This window comes from Stegodyphus dumicola, chromosome 12 (assembly GCF_044657685.1).
Source record: "Stegodyphus dumicola isolate Sdum_Otavi_A_Nest chromosome 12, ASM4465768v1".
Classification (NCBI taxonomy): Eukaryota; Metazoa; Arthropoda; class Arachnida; order Araneae; family Eresidae; genus Stegodyphus; species Stegodyphus dumicola.
The window spans coordinates 30,289,465-30,309,892 of NC_140779.1; the positions used below are offsets into that span (position 1 = coordinate 30,289,465).

A 20,428-nucleotide genomic window follows, 5' to 3' on the forward strand; every position below is an offset into this window, starting at 1 on the left:
TTTATTGATACAAGTTGAATTTATGAGGGCATTTTATGATATTTTTACGACTCCGAAATAATAAACTTTGTGAGTATTATTGTTTACAATTATAAATACTGTTTAATAGTGGTATATAAATGTACGAGTAACATTGTTTACATTCATACATGCTGTTTAATAAGGGTATATACATTTTACTTAAAGGTATAATTATTAATTCTAAAATACTGTATTGTGAATAAAATCGAAATAGCAACAAATTCAACTTCATCTTTTCCCTCCCCCTGACCTCTCATATAATTATGGCTTACCTTGCCAAAGCACGAAAAGAGGATTTAAAAACTCTCGCTGCAGAACTGGGTTTCACTGTAAACGACACTATGCGAGTAATAGATCTTAAAGATCTTATTGTCAGTTCTGACACTTATGATGAGGCTTTTACCAGGAATCTTCTGGAAACTTTAATCGAAACTAGACAACAAAAACAACGTGAAAGCAACGATCTGGAGACACGTCAAAGAAAAGAACAAGAACTTTTATTAGAATTGGAACGTTTAAAAATAAACCTGGCAGCTGCTAACTCAAACCCTAACTATGCCGCCTTTGCTTCAAATGCAGCATCTGAAACAAATATTCAACACCTAATCCCTAAATTTGCAGGAACTTCTGACATTGCAACCTACCTGCAAATTTTTGAAAGACAATGTGAGAAAGTTAATATAAAACAAATAGATTACATCACTCATCTCCTACCTCTTCTGCCTATAGACATTTCGCAAATTATTTTAAGAGAACCAAAAGACAAATTAGAAGATTATTCTTACATCAAGAAGATTCTGCTACAAAAATTCAAATTAAATGCTGAATCATTTCGAATTAAACTTACTACACACCAAAAACACCCTGGGTCTTTATGGAAAGATTTTACTTACGAATTAAACAATTATCTCGAAGAGTGGCTCCATAGTCTCGATGTAACAGACTTTGAATCACTCAAAGACTTGGTCCTGACGGATCAGCTTAAAAGAAGAGTCAGTAGTGACGTTAAGGAGCATTTTATTGATACTTGGGGAAAAATAAAGAGTTCATCTGAATTAGTACAGAAATTGGATGATTATGAAGCTGTACGTGTTAAAAATACGAACTATAAAACTGAACTTCCTGGCAGGCGGAACTATTCTTACAAATCGACTAATCCATCCAAACACAAAGTGGAAAATCGAACAAGTGACATACAGGGAACTCATAAAACCTTTTTAAATCGTAGTCAGCAACAAACAGAGGAAACGCGACCTCCTTTAATATGCTATGGGTGCGGAAAAACTGGTTTTATCAAGTCTAAATGTCCAGACTGTAACCCCCCAAAGACTTCAAATTCATCAAATTTTGGCACTATCCAAATCCGATCCTGTTTATCTTCCACTCGGACTGCTGTATTTCCAATTAGTATTGGTGGTGTTTCCGGTACAGCTTTCGCCGACACTGGTGCTAGTCACTCAATTGCAAGTGAATCCCTCTATCATATTCTGCAGAAACAAGATGCAGTATTTGAAAAGACAACACTAGAGGTGTCTTTCGCTGATGGTTTGGTATCTGAAAAAGAGGTACTTCGCACGGAACAAATCATTCTTCTCGAAGGCAGAGAGTTCAAAACTCCGCTCCTTGTGTTGCCTGATGCCAAAAATAACTCGACTCTGTTAGGAACTGACTTTCTTCAAAAAGCTAAAATTGTTTTAAATCTTGCTGAAAATAGGTGGAACTTTTCTGATGAACCTCGAAGAAAATATAGCTTCGTGAAACCTCATCAATCCCAAGTACTGGAAGAAACCCCAGTTGTTGTAAACAACTGCGAACTACGAGAAAATGAAGGACAACAATTAACTGCAGCCCAACGGCTTGCAACTGATGCATTGCTTAACAAATATCACACTGTCTTCAAAGTAGGGGGAGAAGCCACTCCATTCATTGAACACCATATTAACACAAGAAACAGCCCCCCTGTTTCAGTCCCTCCATATCGAATGAGCCCAAGTAAGAAAGAACTGTTGAAAAAGGAACTTGATTCCCTTCTAAAACAAGGTATCATAAAAGAATGTGAAAGCCCCTATGCCTCTCCTGTGGTTCTGATTCCCAAGGCAAATGGAAAAGTACGGTTATGCATTGATTATCGTAACCTAAATGCTCAAACCGTTCCAGACACTTATCCTTTGCCACGTATAGATGATTTGTTGAGTGAAGCAAAACCGACACCTTATATGTCAACTATTGATTTGAGATCCGGTTATCATCAGGTGAGAGTAGCTGAAGAAGATCAAAATAAGACTGCTTTTGTTTGCCCTTTTGGTACATATAAATTTACGCGAATGCCCTTCGGATTGAGAAACGCTCCTGCCACTTTTTCTAGATTGATAGATAGGTTCCGTTCTGGACTTAATAATGTGTTTGCTTTGACATATTTAGATGATATCATCGTGCTGTCATCTAGCTTCGAAAAGCACCTTTCTGACTTAGAACAAGTTTTCCAACGTCTATCGTTATTCAAGCTCAATGCTAATCGTGAGAAGTGCCACTTCTGTTGTGAAAAAGTGAAATATTTAGGGCATTACATTACTAAGCATGGTATAGCTGTTGATCCACACAAGACTGCTGCCATTGCAGACATGCCATCGCCGAAAACTGTTAAGCAAGTGCAATCGTTCGTACAAACGTGTTCCTGGTATCGTCGATATATTCCAAATTTTTCTCAAATAGCCAAACCGTTAACGGATTTAACAAAGAAAAAAGCGCTGTGGAAGTGGGAAGCACAACAAGAAAATGCTGTCCAAGAGCTGAAATCCAAATTAATTAGCCCGCCGATTCTTAAGCAAGCTGATGGAACGAAGCCTTTTATCATTCGCACAGATGCTAGCAATGTAGCCATTGGAGCAGTGTTGCTACAAGGGGAGAAAAATGAAGAACACCCTATAGAATATGCCAGCCGCTTGCTGACTGCATCAGAACGAAACTATTCCACCATAGAAAAAGAAGCCTTAGCAGTAGTATGGGCACTCAACAAATTTAGAGGATATGTTGAAAGCCAGTCTATCACAATCACCTCTGACCACCAACCATTGAAATGGCTGATGTCTTTAAAGTCACCAACTGGTAGGCTCGCAAGATGGGCCTTACAAATCCAATCCTACAATCTGACTATCAATTACATTCCTGGACGATTGAACTATATTGCTGATCTATTGTCTCGTCCTATTTGTGAACACTCAAGTACAGATTCTTGTCAAGTATGTGCTGTCTCTGTCGAAATCCCTACTATTAGCCCTGCAGAATTAAGACAATCACAGCTAGAAGATGATGATCTTCGGAAGATCATCGAAACTTTTGAGAGTCCAGAGAAAGAAGCAGACTGTGCAACTTGGACTGGAAGAGGCTACGTTATGAACAGAGGAGTTTTGTACCGATATTTCCCTGATTCAGAAGAGGAAGAAGCACAACTAGTTATACCTCAAAAAAGAAAAGCAGAAATCTTGAAAGAATATCATGATTCGCCAACGGCCGATCACTATGGATCTGAAGGAACATTTTATCGAATAGCAAAAAGATACTACTGGGTTGGAATGAGAAAGGATATAGCAGAATATGTCAAAAGCTGTCTCGAATGCTGTCGTTATAAAGCCACTAATCAAAAGCCATCTGGTTTACTTCAAACTCCAGTCTATGCTCAACGTTTTGAGACCTTGTCAATTGATCTTTTCGGTCCCCTTCCTGAAACACCGTCTGGTGAAAAATGGAATTTTTATTGTGCAGGACTGTGCTACGAAGTGGACAGAACTATTTGCTTTAAAGGAAGCCACGGCCAGAGAATGTGCCACTATTCTTTTGGAGGAAGTTGCCCTTCGATTTGGGTTACCCAAGAAAATAATAAGTGATAATGGTACCCAGTTTACTAGTGCTGTTATGCAACAACTATGCTATATCTTGAACATTGATCAAAGTCTTACTCCTGTCTATCACCCACAATCTAACCCAGTTGAAAGGAAGAATAGAGATCTGAAACCACGTTTAGCAATACTTGTTGGTAACGACCATCAGTCATGGAAGGATAAACTGCCAGTAATAAGGTTTGCTTTGAATACAGTCAAATGTGATTCAACTGGACATTCTGCTGCTTTTCTTCAATTTGCACGAGAGTTACGAACCTTAGATGATGTAAAGCATGATATAAAAGCCGTAATTGAGAACGATAATTTTGTTCCCGAAATTACTCCATATTTGAAACGTTTTGCAAGAAATGTACAACAGGTACGAGAAAGAGTCGAATTGCATCAAGATAAACAGAAACGTTTTGCTGACAGAAAACGAAGAGAAACGCCGAAATTCGTTCCTGGAGATAAAGTTTGGGTCACCCTCCATCCAATCAGCAAAGGTCCACTGAAGAAAACTGCTAAATTCATGCCCAAGAGAGATGGTCCTTATGTGATAGTGACTACAAGATCTCCAACCACTTATGATATTGCCGATCCTCATGAACCAGACAAAATTCTCGGCAAGTATCATGTTTCAGCCTTGAATCCATATCAAGATCGAAATAAGTTTCAAAACACAGCTCGTGTAACTCCAGTGGTTCCCTTAAAGAAAAGAGGACGCCCGAAACGTGTAATACCACCCGAATCTGCACCTGTTGCACAAGGTGCTGGTGACGCTAAATTTCCTGCTTGTCAAACTGGAGCCCATTCATCTGATTCTCCGCCCGCTGCACAAAGTAGACAAAGGTCAGTTCCTGACTTCTTGCCGAGACGTCTACGAAGTCAGAGCGGGAGGATGTAACAGACCTATTTAAGGGTAATTGAACTATTTTATTCACGCCATGAACTCATGAACTGTAACCGAACTATTTTATTTAAACGCCATCTCGTGGCGATATGAAAAAACGTAAGTCGACCTCCAGCCGCCATGATGATAGCTTACTATGTTATGTTATTCTCAATGTTTGATGTTCCATTTGGTATATGTTTCATTTTTATGTATATTTCTTTTGTTTGTAACCGTTCCTGTGTGCTCTGTTAATAAATCCGTTTAAAGCTAGTCGGCATTAGTGTCTATTGAGGAACGGCTACATCACAAAATGGTTTTATTTCTCGCGCAGTGCAGCGCGTGACGAATATTAAAAGAAAGCTAAGCCGGAAAATACAAGAGCGCGTGCATTAAATAAATAAATAACTCTTTTTCATTTCGAGAAAGTACTGGAAAATTCTAGCGCGTTATTTTAAAATGTTATAAAAGGAGGAAAACATCTCAGTTCGTAGTAGATGCTTAGTTTGTTGTTGTTTAGAAAACTGCTCTTGTTGATTGTAGCGAATTCGCGGATTAGCGTTCTTTAGCTGTTTTGAATTACGTTCTATTGGACATTTGAGTAGTTAAAAGATAACTACTGTGAGATATTGTAATACTGCATGATAATTTGAGAAAATTTAAGCATTTTTGTTGTGATAATAATAAATTTTTGTTCATTTTTCATCGGACTTGTGCATTCATTTCATAACGAACCCGTACGCACGCAACAATATATTACATTAGAAGTGAATTAAAATTGTAAACATCATTACCTAAGTTAGCTGACACGGGTGCACACCATGCCCATGTTCATTTTCTGATAGAATCCATTGAAAAGAGGTGCCACCGGGGATTGGTACCTACTCCCTGTGTATTTGCACACTCTGCGGCCCCATAAGAAAAGAAAAAGGAAATATTAGTGGAAAGCAGAAAGACAAGAATCGAATAGTGGATAATTCAGAATGTGTGTAAATCTTTTTGAGTCAAATTTAAGTCTGGTGTTAAGGAAACTTTGAGATTTAAATGTCAAGCTAGTTTCCTATAATTAATTAAACATCAAGTATAGAATGCGAAAGTTTTAAGAAAAGTATTAAGATTGGAGAGTTTATCTTGAGACATAATTTAAAATTCTTACTATGGTTACAGCCGAAAACATCGCGGCAAAAACATCGCGGATGAAAACGTCGCGGAGAAAACAACGCAAGGCAAAAACGTCGTGCTACAAAACATCGCAACGAGAAAACATCGCAGTTCTAAAACATCGTGGTACAAAACATCGTCGTCGAAAATAAAGCGGTTCTAAAACTTCGCAGTTTAAAAACATCGTCGTCGAAAATTTCGTGGTAAAAAATAAAGTATCTACAAATCATCGCATGACGATAACATCGCAGACATGCTTCTTTCAGGCTTTAATAACTGTAAATGGATATTCCCATATTGATTTGTGATCGCAAGATGGAAAGAAGGATAATTTTTACTTTCATACTTTTTATTAACTAATAAATTTTTGCTGAGAAAATAAGAATGAAACTTAAGCATAGAAAATTAATGCAACTTATAGCACTTAATAGAATTTTAAACCGACATAGTTAACTAACAAAGACCATTAATAAAATTAAGACATTTTTATAAAGTTTTTACTGGTAATTTTTCATGAAAAGTATAATCTATAATTTGCATTTAATTTTTTATGCTTAAGTTTCCTTCTTACTTTTTCAGCAAACATTTATTAGTTAATAAAATATGTGAAAATAAAAATTATCCTTCTTTACATACTGCGCTCACAAATCATTATGGGAATATCCATTTACAATAATTAAAACCTGAAAAAAGCACGTCTGCGAAGTTATCGTCATGCGATGATTTGTAGATACTTTATTTTTTACCACGATATTTTCGATGACGATGTTTTTAAACTGCGAAGTTTTTGAACCGCTTTATTTTCGACGACGATGTTTTGTAGCACTATGTTTTAGAACTGCGATGTTTTCTCTTTGCGATGTTTTCTCCCACGATGTTTTGTAGCACGACGTTTTCACCTTGCGTTGTTTTCTCCGCGACGTTTTCGTCCGCGATGTTTTTGCTACGATGTTATCGGCGGACACCATTTCTTTTTAAATGTAAGTACTATCGTTTTAAGATATCTAAATGAACGTTTCCTAATAGGATTCTATAAAATGAAGATGTCTATGAGATATCACTGGCAGTTCTGTCAGATTTAATTTCACTGAAAAATAACTTTACCGGTTTTCCATGCAGAAAAGAAGAACAGCAATTTAGTTGAAGAAAGCTAAGAGCAAGTGAATAGATTTTAAATCTTATGAAACACAAATGGTACTTTATGCAGCTGCGAGCTTATTTATATAACTTTATGAAAACTAAAGTACCAATATTGGTTTCATGGAAATTAAGGTAAACAATAATTTTTCTTCCGCCACATGTCTTAGGAAATATATCTAGTTTTGAACGGTAAAAAAGACATTTATTAGCCTTGGAACTGCAAAAACGTTTGATGGCAGTTTTATTTGGAGAAGGTTAAAAATGCTCAAGAAGAAAGAGTGAAAAATTAAAATTCAAATATTCACTTACTACAGGTCCTATGCTATCAGAGCTTTAGGTACCCAATCAAATAAGTACAAAGCACAGAAACGCCTAAAGGAGTACATTTATATTGAAAATGTATGTATTCCAAGTCTCTTCATTACTTTTAGTGAAATAAAGTGAAACATTTTTCAGCAAACAATCATAATCGCCAAAAATTTTGGTCTTCCTTGAAGGCGGTCGCTTTAAATATTAAGGCCTATCCATGATGTTATAAGGTATTTTCTTCCTCCTTTCCTCAGGCTTTTGTGGCGTCACTGGAAGCAAATTCGACGCGTATTTGAGAGTGTTCCAGGGCACTGTACAATTTTCACATCTCGTGCCTCAGAAAAACCTAATGATTCTACAAGTGGTCCCCCAAATGGGGATTGGGTTCTCTCATCCCCGTCGCACTTTAAAAAGGGAGGAATACATAATTTATTCTTCTCTTCCACATGCCCTCTCTTGATGTAAATAGAAGCATACTCGACGCGTATTCGAGATGTCCAGGGTTCGATTCCAGGAGAGGGCACTGCACATTTTCACGTCTCTTGCTTCAGAAAAACCGAATAGCTCTACAAGTGGCACGCGAACTAAAAGGTGGCACAGAATTTGGCGACTGTGTCCCTTAATCCCCAGTCACCATTTAAAAGAGGGGAGCATACAAGGTGTTTTCTCACTCTTTTTCCCAAGCCTTCGTGATGTAACTGGAAGCACATTCGAAACGCGTATTCGAAAGGACGAGGGTTCGAGCCCCGGCAAGAGCATTATACATTTTTCATGTAACCTAAAAAAAAACTTAATGACTCTACAAGTGTTCATTGCTGATAGTATTTATTTAAATTGACAGAAATGCTGACCAGTTTGAGGGAAGATGGTCATAAGGAGGTGACTGAAGTGAGAAGTTACACTCCATTGATGAATATATTATCTTAAAAATAGTATTATCATTCATACCTGTGATTAATTGTATGCGTACTTAAAATCAAATCTTTTGCAAAAATGAAATTCTTATTTTATTTACAAATCTGCCGGAGTCAACTATTCTAAATACGCATTAAATTTTCGTATTGTTTAAATTCAGCTTTTAAACATGGAAAAGATAAATGTCTTACTAGTTTCGTACATTTATAGAGTGTGGCGCATTTAAACCCGAATTTATGACAATGGTAGCTTTTTATTTCAACTAAATCCATTTTGATATAGTCAACAGAATTAGAGTCGATTTACGAGTTCTTTTAATTTTCCTAGAATTATTTTTTGTATGGTCACTCGAAGAAAGGCAACTTCTTCGCAATGTTGATTTTCTGGCTATACAAATTCGCAAATCAATATTTACTACTCAGAAAGAATATCGTTAATCAATATCTGTATTTTAATTTACAATTGAAATAAACGCTCGTGTAAAAAATGCAATCAAAATAACTTTTACATAATACAACCCAGAACTCTAAAAATTATTTTTCAGTTTTCCTCCCTGTAGAAAGATAGGGAATATTTATTACAGTTATTTTAATGCGTGATATTATTTTACATGCTTTATTTACGGGAAACATGGAAAAGATAAATGCCTTACTAGTTTCGTACATTTATAGAATGTGGCGCATTTAAACCCGAATTTATGACAATGGTAGCTTTTTATTTCAACTAAATCCATTTTGATATAGTCAACAGAATTAGAGTCGATTTTCGAGTTCTTTTCATTTTCCTAGAATTATTTTTTGTATGGTAATTTAATATGGCTTGAAATAATAATAATATCCAACTAAGTTCTCAGGGTACATTTAACACCCGTACGAAATGAATCACTTCGCTGCAATTAAAAGAGTGTAATAAAAAATTCGCTAACGTACAATATGGTTGGTGTACGTGACCAGATGGGTGTGGTGTCATTGGAACAATTAAGTTTTACTTCCAGCATAATTGGGAAAGTTCATCATCTGCGATGATCCTTGATATTCTTACTGACGTCAAGACTTCTAAACGTATATCACTCATCGTCAGTTTTTTCTTCCTTCACGCATTTAATAGCGTTGTTTATAGTACACTCCTTCCGGTGAAAGTAGGAGGGGTTGATTGTGCCCGTCAGGTCTACGTGAGGATGACGAATTCGTAAGTTTCAAGTTCAAATTAGCCAGATAAATTTTCTTTTAATCGCGTAAGTAAATAGTCCCTTTGCGTCATTATTTCAGTAGCGTTCTTGTAGATGATGTTCGCGCTTTTTTTTCTGAGAGTGTATATGTTGAAAGATACACAAGGAAGATATAATAATGATAAGAAATTAAAAAGAAAGAATCCAAGTAAATCAGATAACTTCGCTTCATGCGAGATGTACAGAGAAGATGTAATAATGATAAGAAATTAAAAATAATGAATATAAAAAATCAGATCAGTTTGCATCATGCGGTTCACAAAAAATAATTATAAAAAAAAAAAAAAAAAAAATGCTATAAATTTTCCAATGTTTGGGGGGGGGGGCGTGGGGAGCGGGAAAATTGAAGTCGTTTTTCGCACGCCTGGGCAGTTAGCCTTCATGCGTAAAAAAACTTCAAACTGCTTTCTTAATACTGGACTCAAATTACAAGAAATGCACTAACAAAAAGTCCTCGTTGTAATAAAATGCCTTTATCCTTTTGGATAACTCTTGTGATATATTTAAAAATAATATGCATAATTATGTCATTTAAAATAATCACTGATGTAAGGCTTAACGGATGACGATACATGTGTAAAATCATCGATTTGTTTAAAGAAACGTTCAAATATTTCCTTTTATATTTTTCTGTGAACAGGATATATATTTATTATAATGCAAGTAAGAGAATTTTATTTTCCATTTATTTTGTTTTATTTCAATCAGGATGGTTCCGCTACAAAAACAAATCTTCAAATAAAATGCAAAAACACATTTATATTTCAACAAAGTTACGCAATGAAATTATTTTTTTATTGTCTTAACCCGAAAATAATTTTTTTCTAAAAGCCGCGTATGTAAAAATGTCATATAATCTGAATTTATTTTTACTGTTCTGAATATTAAGAAAACTACTTTCCTTTGCATAAAAACACATAATTTATTTTTATTTACTGAAAATTAATCTAAACGCAATATTGACCAAGTTTGGTTAGATTTCCTTTTGCAAAGTTGTTTTTTGGTGTATTTAATTATGGCAAAGCACACTAGGGCTATTCGCCTAAGAGGAGGATGCCTTCGTGGAGGACTTTCTAAGGAAAACTGGCTCGTATACACGTTACACATGGGGAAAACCACGAAAACACCCATGCAGCTAGCCCGTTCGCGAGATTCGAACGTCGGACCGAACTACCAGGGTTCAGCGACTTTACCACTCGGCCGCTGGTGGGCCCTTTTGCAAAGGAGTATTGGTTAGGGGTAGTAGGTGTGTAAAGAAAAAAATACCGCGGAACCTAATTGCTTTTCTACTAAAGCAACCTCATACCTCATATCAACCTTTACCTCATATTTGTCAAATTAGGCAATTTCATATATTACTAAAAACCAAAACCATTTACCAAATAATGCACAGAGACATGCCAATGAGGTCATGAGATGTATTGAATCAAATGAAAGAAATGTGTATCGTATGTTCTTTGCCTTACAAAGAAATTATTTTTCATTGCAAAGATTACAATCGTCACGTACAATCATTTAATTTAATCATGTCATTTATATAATATATATATATATATATATATATGACTCTTCATTTTGCACACTCTTGTGCAAAATTCAGAATGTCAAATGATTTGTTTTTGGAATGCTGATGTTTGAGGATTCGTTTTTAGAATGTCGAAATGATGAATGATTCGTTTTTAGAATGTCAAATGATTCATTTTTAGAATGTCAGTTTGCAACAATATTGAGGCAATGTATATAAAAACTGATTAGGAAAGTGTTAAAAGAACTGCTTCAACTGATAGCGAAAGTAATGCAGAAAAATTAATGACGTGTCTTCATAACCGAATCTAAAAAAGTGCTGTAAATTGTAAAAAAAAAAAAAAAAAAAAAAAAAAAAAGTTCTTGAACTGAAAGGTGCTTATCTAAAAAGCTGTCAGCAGTTAAACGAATTTGGAATACAGTTAAAATAAACTGTTGAACAACAATATGAAACAAACACAGATAAAATGGTTGTTTGTAGGAGATAAAATTTCATCGTGAACTTAATTACAATTATTTTTTTATAAAAAAAATTACAAAATGAATTTAAAAATCACGTAAGTAGTTTAATTTTAGTGTTAATCTTTTAAATTACTATTTGTTACTAGTTGTTACTAGTTGTTATTTAACTTGAAAAGTGTACAGCTGATAGATATCACAATTTATAACATGCAATCACAATTTATTAAACTCAGCCTATTAATAAACTCAAATACTTTTGGAACGCTTGTCATTATATTAAGCGGCGGGTACCATATGTTCAAGACATTTTTTTGTTTATCTGTGACAGTAAAATGCATCCTGGAATTTGGCAACTTGAATTTATACACAGAGTCTCTCAGAATAAAGTCGTCCTGTATATACATATTAGTTTCAAGGGTAGGTAACATAAGAAGCCGCCTAGGGCGTTGGTTTTTGGAGGGTACAACTTAAGTTGTTTCCACCAGTGGCAACTAAATAAAGATATATTTTGCTCTAACTTATTAATACATTCAGTTTATGTGGTGTTTCAACCATGATGATCGTCTTGTCTGTATTGCATTGAAAATGCTAGAGCCAGGAATTTAGTAGTGAATAAAATCAAAATACTACATAAGTAAATTAGCAGCAAATTTAAATTTATGTGAAACTCAAGGAACAAAAGGGTCCAGATAACTGTAGTTATAATGTATATTTTTGATGTAAATTTATTGCTGTTATATCTTTTTCGTAAAAACTTTAGGTTTTTTTTATATCGATTTCAAAATTCACAGCAAAAGCGCAGATGAAAATATATATATATTTTTCTATTTCTTTTTCTTCCTTAGGATTTTCATTTTTAAATAAAATAAACACAAAAATTATTTTCCTAAATATACTTAACAATGTAATACAACTATTTTAAAATGTCTCAAGGTGTTGGTATTTAATATTGAAGGAAAAAAGGACTTAATTATGAGATTTGGAAATAACTCCAGGGCATAATGGAAAGCACTTTTAAAATTATTTTATTTCACTTCGAATATTAAATAGTTGAATTACGCAAAATTTTAAGCTCTTATTTCAATTTCATCTCTGTATTTTCAAGTTTATTCATACTTGTCATGAATAAAACTCGTTTGATGAGACATAACAGAATTAAAAATTTGCCTGAGACGCTTTCCGTTTCCATATTTGTTACGAAAACATTTTTGAACCCACATCAGAAATTTTAAATGTAAAATTTGTAAAATAATTTCAGTCATCCCAAGAAATGCTTTATATAAGGCATCAAATACTAAGTTCTCTTATAAATATTGTTACGAAAGTACAGGCGCGGTGAGATAGCTTCCCCGCAAAGCAGTTTTAGGGTTGCCATAAAATGGCAAGGGAAGGCAGGGTTGCCACATTTGGCGACGAAATTAACGATGTACCATGGACGGATGGAGAACCTTCTGGAACGAATTCTTACCGATTTAGCCCAGAATGTTCTCGAACACAAGCCAAAAGCTATATAAACCCTGCTGGTCCGCGGTCAGTTAGTGTGCGTCTCTCATCGAGAGAGCGTGTTGAGCTCCGGAAACGACTGAACCGAGAGTCAGGAGCTGTGCTCTGTGTGTCGTCGAGTGCAGCGCGAGTTGTAGCGTGGAGAGTCTCGAGAGTACGTGGAGTTCCGAGAACGACCAAGCAGATTCGGAAGCTGTACTCCCAAAAGCAGAGTCGGGTGCTTTGCAGGAAGCTGTCTACACCGTGATAGCCTGAAGGCTGTGTCGCTGATCGTGTCAGCGTGTTTATAGTAGTTCATCGACGACTGTAAAACGTGTTTTGGAGCTGTCCTGACAATATTGTCTAAATAAAGTGTGTTTCACTACTTCATCAAGTGTCGTCGTTATTCACTCCAAATCTACGAAATCCGTACGAACGTGAAGGAAGAAAATAACGTAACAACTGGTGTCAGAAGAAGAGAAAACCGTAACAGTATTTTAGTAGTTTAATATAGCTTCTGTTCTCAGAGCATTTTAAATATATTTAAACAAACGCCCACCCCCAAATGAATAATTTTTAGATTTTTTTTCCCCGTTAATACTGTGGTTTTAAAGGAATAATGTATAGGATTGTAAACCAATGAAATGTAATGATTAATGAATCAAGGTAAATAATTCAAGAAAGCACAAACTAAGAAGCAACGAACAATGCAAAATGCAAATAAAAGTTTTTTTCTCAAATTTTGAATTTGTCATTCTACTGCTAAAATGTACATGTAAAACCTATCTAATAAGGTAATTACGAATTTCTCTTTTTATTCAGTGCTTAGTAAAAATTCTTGAGAGTTTATTCCAAATAATTTAAATTATGTACGCTATAAAACAGACGATTAATTATTAGCCCAAAGGGCCAATTTGCCCAGAAAAGCTGTAGTTTTCGTTTTAGCATTTTGCGTCATCCACTATAAAAAGGCTTTTCAGTTTTCAAATTGTTGCCACCAAATAATTCAGCCCTGCATTATAGTTAAAGAAATTAAATAATGAAGAATATGCATGAACATATGTCGGTTTCTCGCATTGTGAAAAGAAAAGGTACCTAGAGACATCAAATTTTGAATAACGTAGTCCTCCACTTGAATATGGGCATCTGAAAGCCCAAATATGGAATTTGTTTTATTATCTTTTTCATATTTTATAAAATTTTAACGAATTAACAAACTTAACGATTTCAAAGCGAGCAATGGCAACACTGTACGAAAAACAAAACAAAACGAAACAAAAAAATCACCGACGCGCAAGACTCTGAATCAGAAATGCTAAAGATATGCTCATTTAATAATTATTTGGCGATATTTCTCTTGAACTAAAACGTTAAAAAAACTCCCTTTAGGGTGTAATATAAAATCTGAAAGCTTTCAGATTTTTTTTTTTTTTTTTGGCTTTGTTTCTTAAGAAACTGCAATAAATAGAATTAAATAAAAAGTCTGTTTTAAGTAAGCTGCAAATATTTTCAAAAGTAAAATAAAACTTTAGTTGAATTTACGAATAAAAATTGAATTGAGTTAGAAAAATCATTTTATTCTTACTGACGAAGATAAAAGAAAACGCATTTAATAGCCTTTTCGAATATTCCTAGATTTTACGTTATGCTACGAAACACTTTTAAGATTATTTCATCCCTTTGCCTCAGTACCGAAGAAAATACATTACCAAATATTTCATTAATTAAATATATAATTACAGGTCAGCTATCCTGGAATTTTTTCGTATATGTTACCCTAAAAATTGCTGTTGCCTTATAAGAGAAGGAAAATTTAAATTAGTATTATAATTTCCGAGAAATTTATTTTAAATATTTATGATTCCATCTCTCTGAAAAATACTTCATTAATATTTATTTGCTGTCTTGTTCTATTTACAAACTAATGAGAAATGTAAATCTGAAATCATGTAATCGAAATGCCTTCTGCTAAATCTTTAGATTAACAAAACAAATTTTTCACCTGATATCAAGTTAGTTTTCGAAAACAAGACAAAATTCAACTCCACATCGATGTTGGTTTCTAAAATAAGGAGAATTTTCTTACGAAACCAGTCTCAGCCTAATACTGAACTTTACCTAATTTTAAATATTCCAAATTGACATGTTTCTATTCCATATTTTAAGGCAGTTCTTTGGTGAAAACATTGAGTGCCGCTATGGTTATTGATGATATAATGAAAATCTTACCCTGAGCTTGTTGTGAAAGGATCTCCCATAGGTCCCGATCCTGAGAATGTCTGATAAGGTGGAGGGTACATCATGGGGGGTGGCATCCCATAAGATGGATAAGGTGCAGCCGCAGCCATCATTGGATACCCTGACGATGAATACGAAACAGAAGTTGATGGTGGATAAGGAGCTGCTGACATAGCCGGTGGTGGTGGCGGCATCTGTTGCATGGGTGGATACACCATACTGCTAGTGCTACTACTTGCAAAAGGGTTTAATGGTCCATACATGTTATAAGGAGGTGGTACTTGCTGATACTGTGGTGGTGGTGGCAATGGTGGTGGCATTTGCGCTGCTACCATCATCACTCCAAACACGGAGACTAATAATCCAGTAACTGGGAACATTTTGGAAAAGCAACTGGAGAGGAAAGTTAGTGTTGCCATCTTATATAGAAAAAGGAATGGGAGGAAAAAGCCAGCGAAATTGGAGCTATATCCCAGTTACGCAACCGTAACGGTAACGAATTTGGGTTGGAGATGCGCTGAGTTTGTTGTAGCATGGAGCAATTTTTCTTCGAGAAACAGGTCAAGATGCATCCTCTTTTTTATCGCTTTGTTTTTTAATTTTGTTTTCAAGGTCTCTTTCTTTTTTAAATGGCGTGGTTTGTAAGTAATAATTTGGGGTCGCAAGAGAAGTTTTGTATGTTTGTCGCCCATTTTTCACTTAAACCCTTTCTGTTTCCTTTTACATCGGGTTATAGATAGATATAAAACATGTCAGGTTTTATTTTTAGATTATTTACTTTTCAATGGAAAAGATTTCAACTGACTTTGCGACTGACTCCTTCGGAAGTTCTTTTATAAGCGGATTTTTTTAGTGTGTAATTTATCATAAATTATTAAGATATCATAAACTATAAGATTATGATTGTTAAGATATGAATTACTAAGATGTAATAAATTATATGATTATAATTATCATAAATTTCGGATTAATTATAAGAATTATAAGAATTTAAAAAGAAAGAATTATAAGAACAAATTTAAAAATAAAAATGTTCTTTAATGATCGAAATTTTCCTTTCATAAAAAGTGAGAAAATTATTATTTATGGAAAGTCATTTAATCCTTCCATTGAATTACAACAATTATTAAATGTAATTTAGAAATCATTTATATAAATTTCTAGATCCTAATATAGGTAAATAAAAGCTACATAATAAACAAATGAATTAAATGCATCTTAAATTAATTATTTGTAATTATTAGCCCGAATGTGCGTTAGTTCAGAAGGGCTGTTAGTCTCAAAATGGCATTTTGTGTCGAATGACTTTAAATGCCTGAATCATTTTTTAAACTGTTGCCACCAAATATTATCGTCCTGTATTATATTTAAATAAACTAAATAATGAAGAGTTTACATGACTGCATGTATGTGTATGTTTCTCGCACTGTTAGAAAATAACGGTACCTAAAGTCATCAAATTTTAAGAATATGGGCACCTAGAAGGGCGAATTTGGAATTTGTTTTATTGTCTATTTCATATTTAGTAAAACATTAACAAATTCTTGATTAAAAACTCCAGAATTTCAAAGCGAGCAGTGGCAGGGAGCACTGTACAAAAAAAAAAAAAAAAAAAAAAAAAAAAAAAAAAAAAAAAATTTATTTCCAGCGCGCGAGACTGTCTATCAGAAATTCTTATCTTTGGAGATATGCTGCTTTTAAATATTTTAGCACAATGTAGGGTTAGCTTAAATGCTCTCGAAAGATGTATATGTCTGTAAATGAAAAAAACGCTCCTTTCAGCTTGATATAACATCTGAAGGCTTTCAGATTTTATTTTGTTTCTTTCATTAAACCTTTTGTGGTATTTAACAGTTATATGAGAAGTATACATTTTATTTATTACTCTCAATAAGTAGATAGGTAATTTATTTAGTGAAACACACCTAAGGCAATATGCCTTCATAAAGGTATGGTATGTGGGAATAACCGGGTAAAGCCATGTACTGGAATTGTTCAAAAACCAAGTATCTAAAGCCACCAACACAGTACCATTGCCACCACCACCATAGTATCAGTAAGTACCACCTCCTTATAATATGTATGAACCATTAAACCCTTTTGCAAGTAGTAGCACTAGCATATGGTGTATCCACGCATGCAACAGATGCCACCACCACCACCGGCTATGTCAGCAGCTCCTTAGAACAACTTTATCCCTGATTATATAAACATTTTTAATTAAATTTGTTATTAAGTGTACCAAAATTTTTAGGTAAATTTATTTTTAGCAGTATGATGTATTCACCCATGCAACAGATGCCACCACCACCACCGGCTATGTCAGCAGCTCCTTAGAACAACTTTATCCCTGATTATATAAATATTTTTAATTAAATTTTTTATTAAGTGTACCAAAATTTTTAGGTAAATTTATTATTGATTATACCAAAAATCTTTTAAAGAAAATTGTGTTTTTTAATTAATGTTTTTAAAAAAACTTTAAAATCTTATCTAAAGATAAGCTAGGCCAAGGATTTGTTTTAGTGATTTTATCCATTCGTCTGCTGGTGAATTTAACTTTATCAAGTGCACATAAATATTTCTTTTCAAAACATTTATGTATATTTACTAACAATGAGTTAATGGATATTGATAGTTATAGAAGTATTCGCAGAGCACATTCTAGCTATAATTTTTTTAAATCAGATTCAAAGCAACATCTTTTCATTTTTGGATATTTTTCCAATGTAATAAAATACCCTTTTAATACAATATCTATTTTTGCATATTTTGAAAGCAAATAACAAATTGATATTAAACTTGTAAGCAGAGAGCATACAAATTACCATTCTGCAACCGAGTATATAATATAATATGCCCATGCAAATCTGTTTTATTCATTTTAATGGTACACATATTTATTAAAATTTTTTAATTAAATTTATTATTGATTATACCAAGGTATTTAATTAAATTTATTATTGATTATACAAACATTTTTGATTAAATTCGTTATTAATGGTACCAAAATTTTTAGGTAAATTTATTATTGATTATACCAAAAATCTTTTAAAGAAAATTGTGTTTTACTTCCTTGTACGATGTAAAAAGGAAGTAATGTAATCGCGAAAAGTTTCAGGCAGCATATTTCAACGAAAATATCCATTTTGACCGCTATCGAATGCAATTTAACGATGTTTTTGCGTGATATCTGTACGTAAGGACAGAATAAAATACACTTTTCCTTCAAAAAAATTATAAACTGCTTTAAGGTTAATTCCGAAGAGAATTTTTCGTGGCGTCTGTACGAACGTATCTACGTACGTATCTCGCATATCTCAAAAACGAGTAGCCTCAGAACGTTGAAATTTTGTATACAGGACTGCTATAACATGTAGATGTGCACCTCGTATTTTGGTTGCAATCGGCCGCACCAAACGTATATAAATATGTTTATATATATATCCACTCTGTTACCCGGCTCAGTGATCTCAGTTTCTTTTCTCTTATATGTTTGTAAATTGTACATTTTTTTTCTTTAAAAATGATTGACTTATGTTGTTTTTATCTTCCGGTTAAGGATTTTATGCTTTTAGTAAATCTGTGTGCAATATTTTTAGAATTATCAGCAATTTTAAAGTTGTTTAATTGCCGCTAAGTCTTTTTATAATGGCGGCCATTGATGTTTACATTTGAAACAGGAGACTAGTGGATTTGTTGCCAATCTAGAGAAACTTAGCTTTGCAACAACAAAGATAACGCATTCATTTATTATTGCCAATTAAATCATGCTTAATCCTTTCTGGAATTTTTTCGAGGAAATAAGTGTTTGAGATTTACTTCGTAATTTTTAATATAGATATTGAGTTTTTATGTATTTTTGCCTTCTCGCGAAGTGAGAACTGAATTAATTAAATGAGAAATACTCAATCGTCTGTGAAAAACTGTTTGTTTTTTGTTTTGTTTGCTTAATTTCTTTTATACATCATTCCAGATTTATTATAGTATTCGAATAGAACATGTGGCACCGATTAGATAATTCTATTCTTTAAATGATATAAATTGTGTGCATTATGAGTTATAATATGAACGAAATGTATACGTTAACTGTTATATAATTATTGGATTATATAACAGTTAACTTAGATTCCGTTATATAATTATTATATAAGTTAACTGTTATATAATTATTAATACTGTTAAGTGAATCTAGCGCCAGAGTGTCGCTACGGTAAACAAATACTAGAGTGAATTTTAATAAATGCGTTTATTCTATTGTGGTTTATGCGCTATCGGCGAAATAGATTTCATTCAATCCAATAAGTTTAAATGAAATGCAAGAAAAAATGCGTATAATTTAATATTCCAATTTATTATTCCAATACAAGGAAGTCATGTGGTGTGCACATCAGATTTTTTTAATTGATGTTTTTAAAAAATGAAATAATGACGAAAATATTAAAAAATAAGTACGCCGTTTTGTCTCAATATAGTGTATTAACGCTGCTAAAATGTGAATGGTAATTAAAGAACTTTGCCATAGTAGTGGCAGAATCCGTTCATATTGTTATTTTGCTAGAAAAATTGAATTAAACTCTTCTTTTGTAAAACTGGCAGTAGCTATTAGAACTGTAAATTAATCTGGCCACGTGATTAATATTGTTGTTATAACGTAACATAATGCAAAGTTACACACTAAAATAGAAAAATTGGACACTAGATATTTCTAACAATCAAAATTAAAATATGGTACTTGATCTTCAAATTATATTTAAAATCCTTAGCCCCTGTATTTGCAACCATCTGAAATATGCATATTTATCAGTTGTAAATGTGGAATTTTCCTTTTTCTGTGCTTTCAAATTATTTCAGTTAGAAATGCCATTTCCTTTACCTGACAAATACAGATTTTGTTTGCTGTATTTATTTTAAAGGCATTAGCTTAAGGATAAGCGGTTACAGTTTCGGGAAACAATATAACAATTTCTCCCAGAACATTTAATTAATTTAACTGTCAGATTGAACATTATGCTTAGCCCATATCCATAAATCTTCACATAAATGACGCACCTTGCGCCCACATAAAATCTGTTAATGGATATCAGCATGTTGATAGAGAGTTGCACGAATAAATTAAGAGAATAAAGGTCTGAAAGTCAGCGCATGAGGTTAGAAGTATTTTAGCGCTAACTGGAAACG

The 20,428-nt window shown here is 33.6% G+C and overlaps 1 protein-coding gene across 1 annotated transcript in view; it reads right to left on the bottom strand.

The window, feature by feature from the left end:
• LOC118189496 (uncharacterized) overlaps positions 1-15,662 on the bottom strand; it is a 28,058-nt gene extending 12,396 nt beyond the window's left edge. Inside the window, exon 1 of the mRNA XM_035360114.2 lies at positions 15,239-15,662. Coding sequence (XP_035216005.1) covers positions 15,239-15,627 — 389 coding nt within the window. The 5' untranslated portion in view covers positions 15,628-15,662. The remainder of the gene's footprint in view (positions 1-15,238) is intronic.
• Between the last annotated feature and the right edge of the window lie 4,766 nt (positions 15,663-20,428).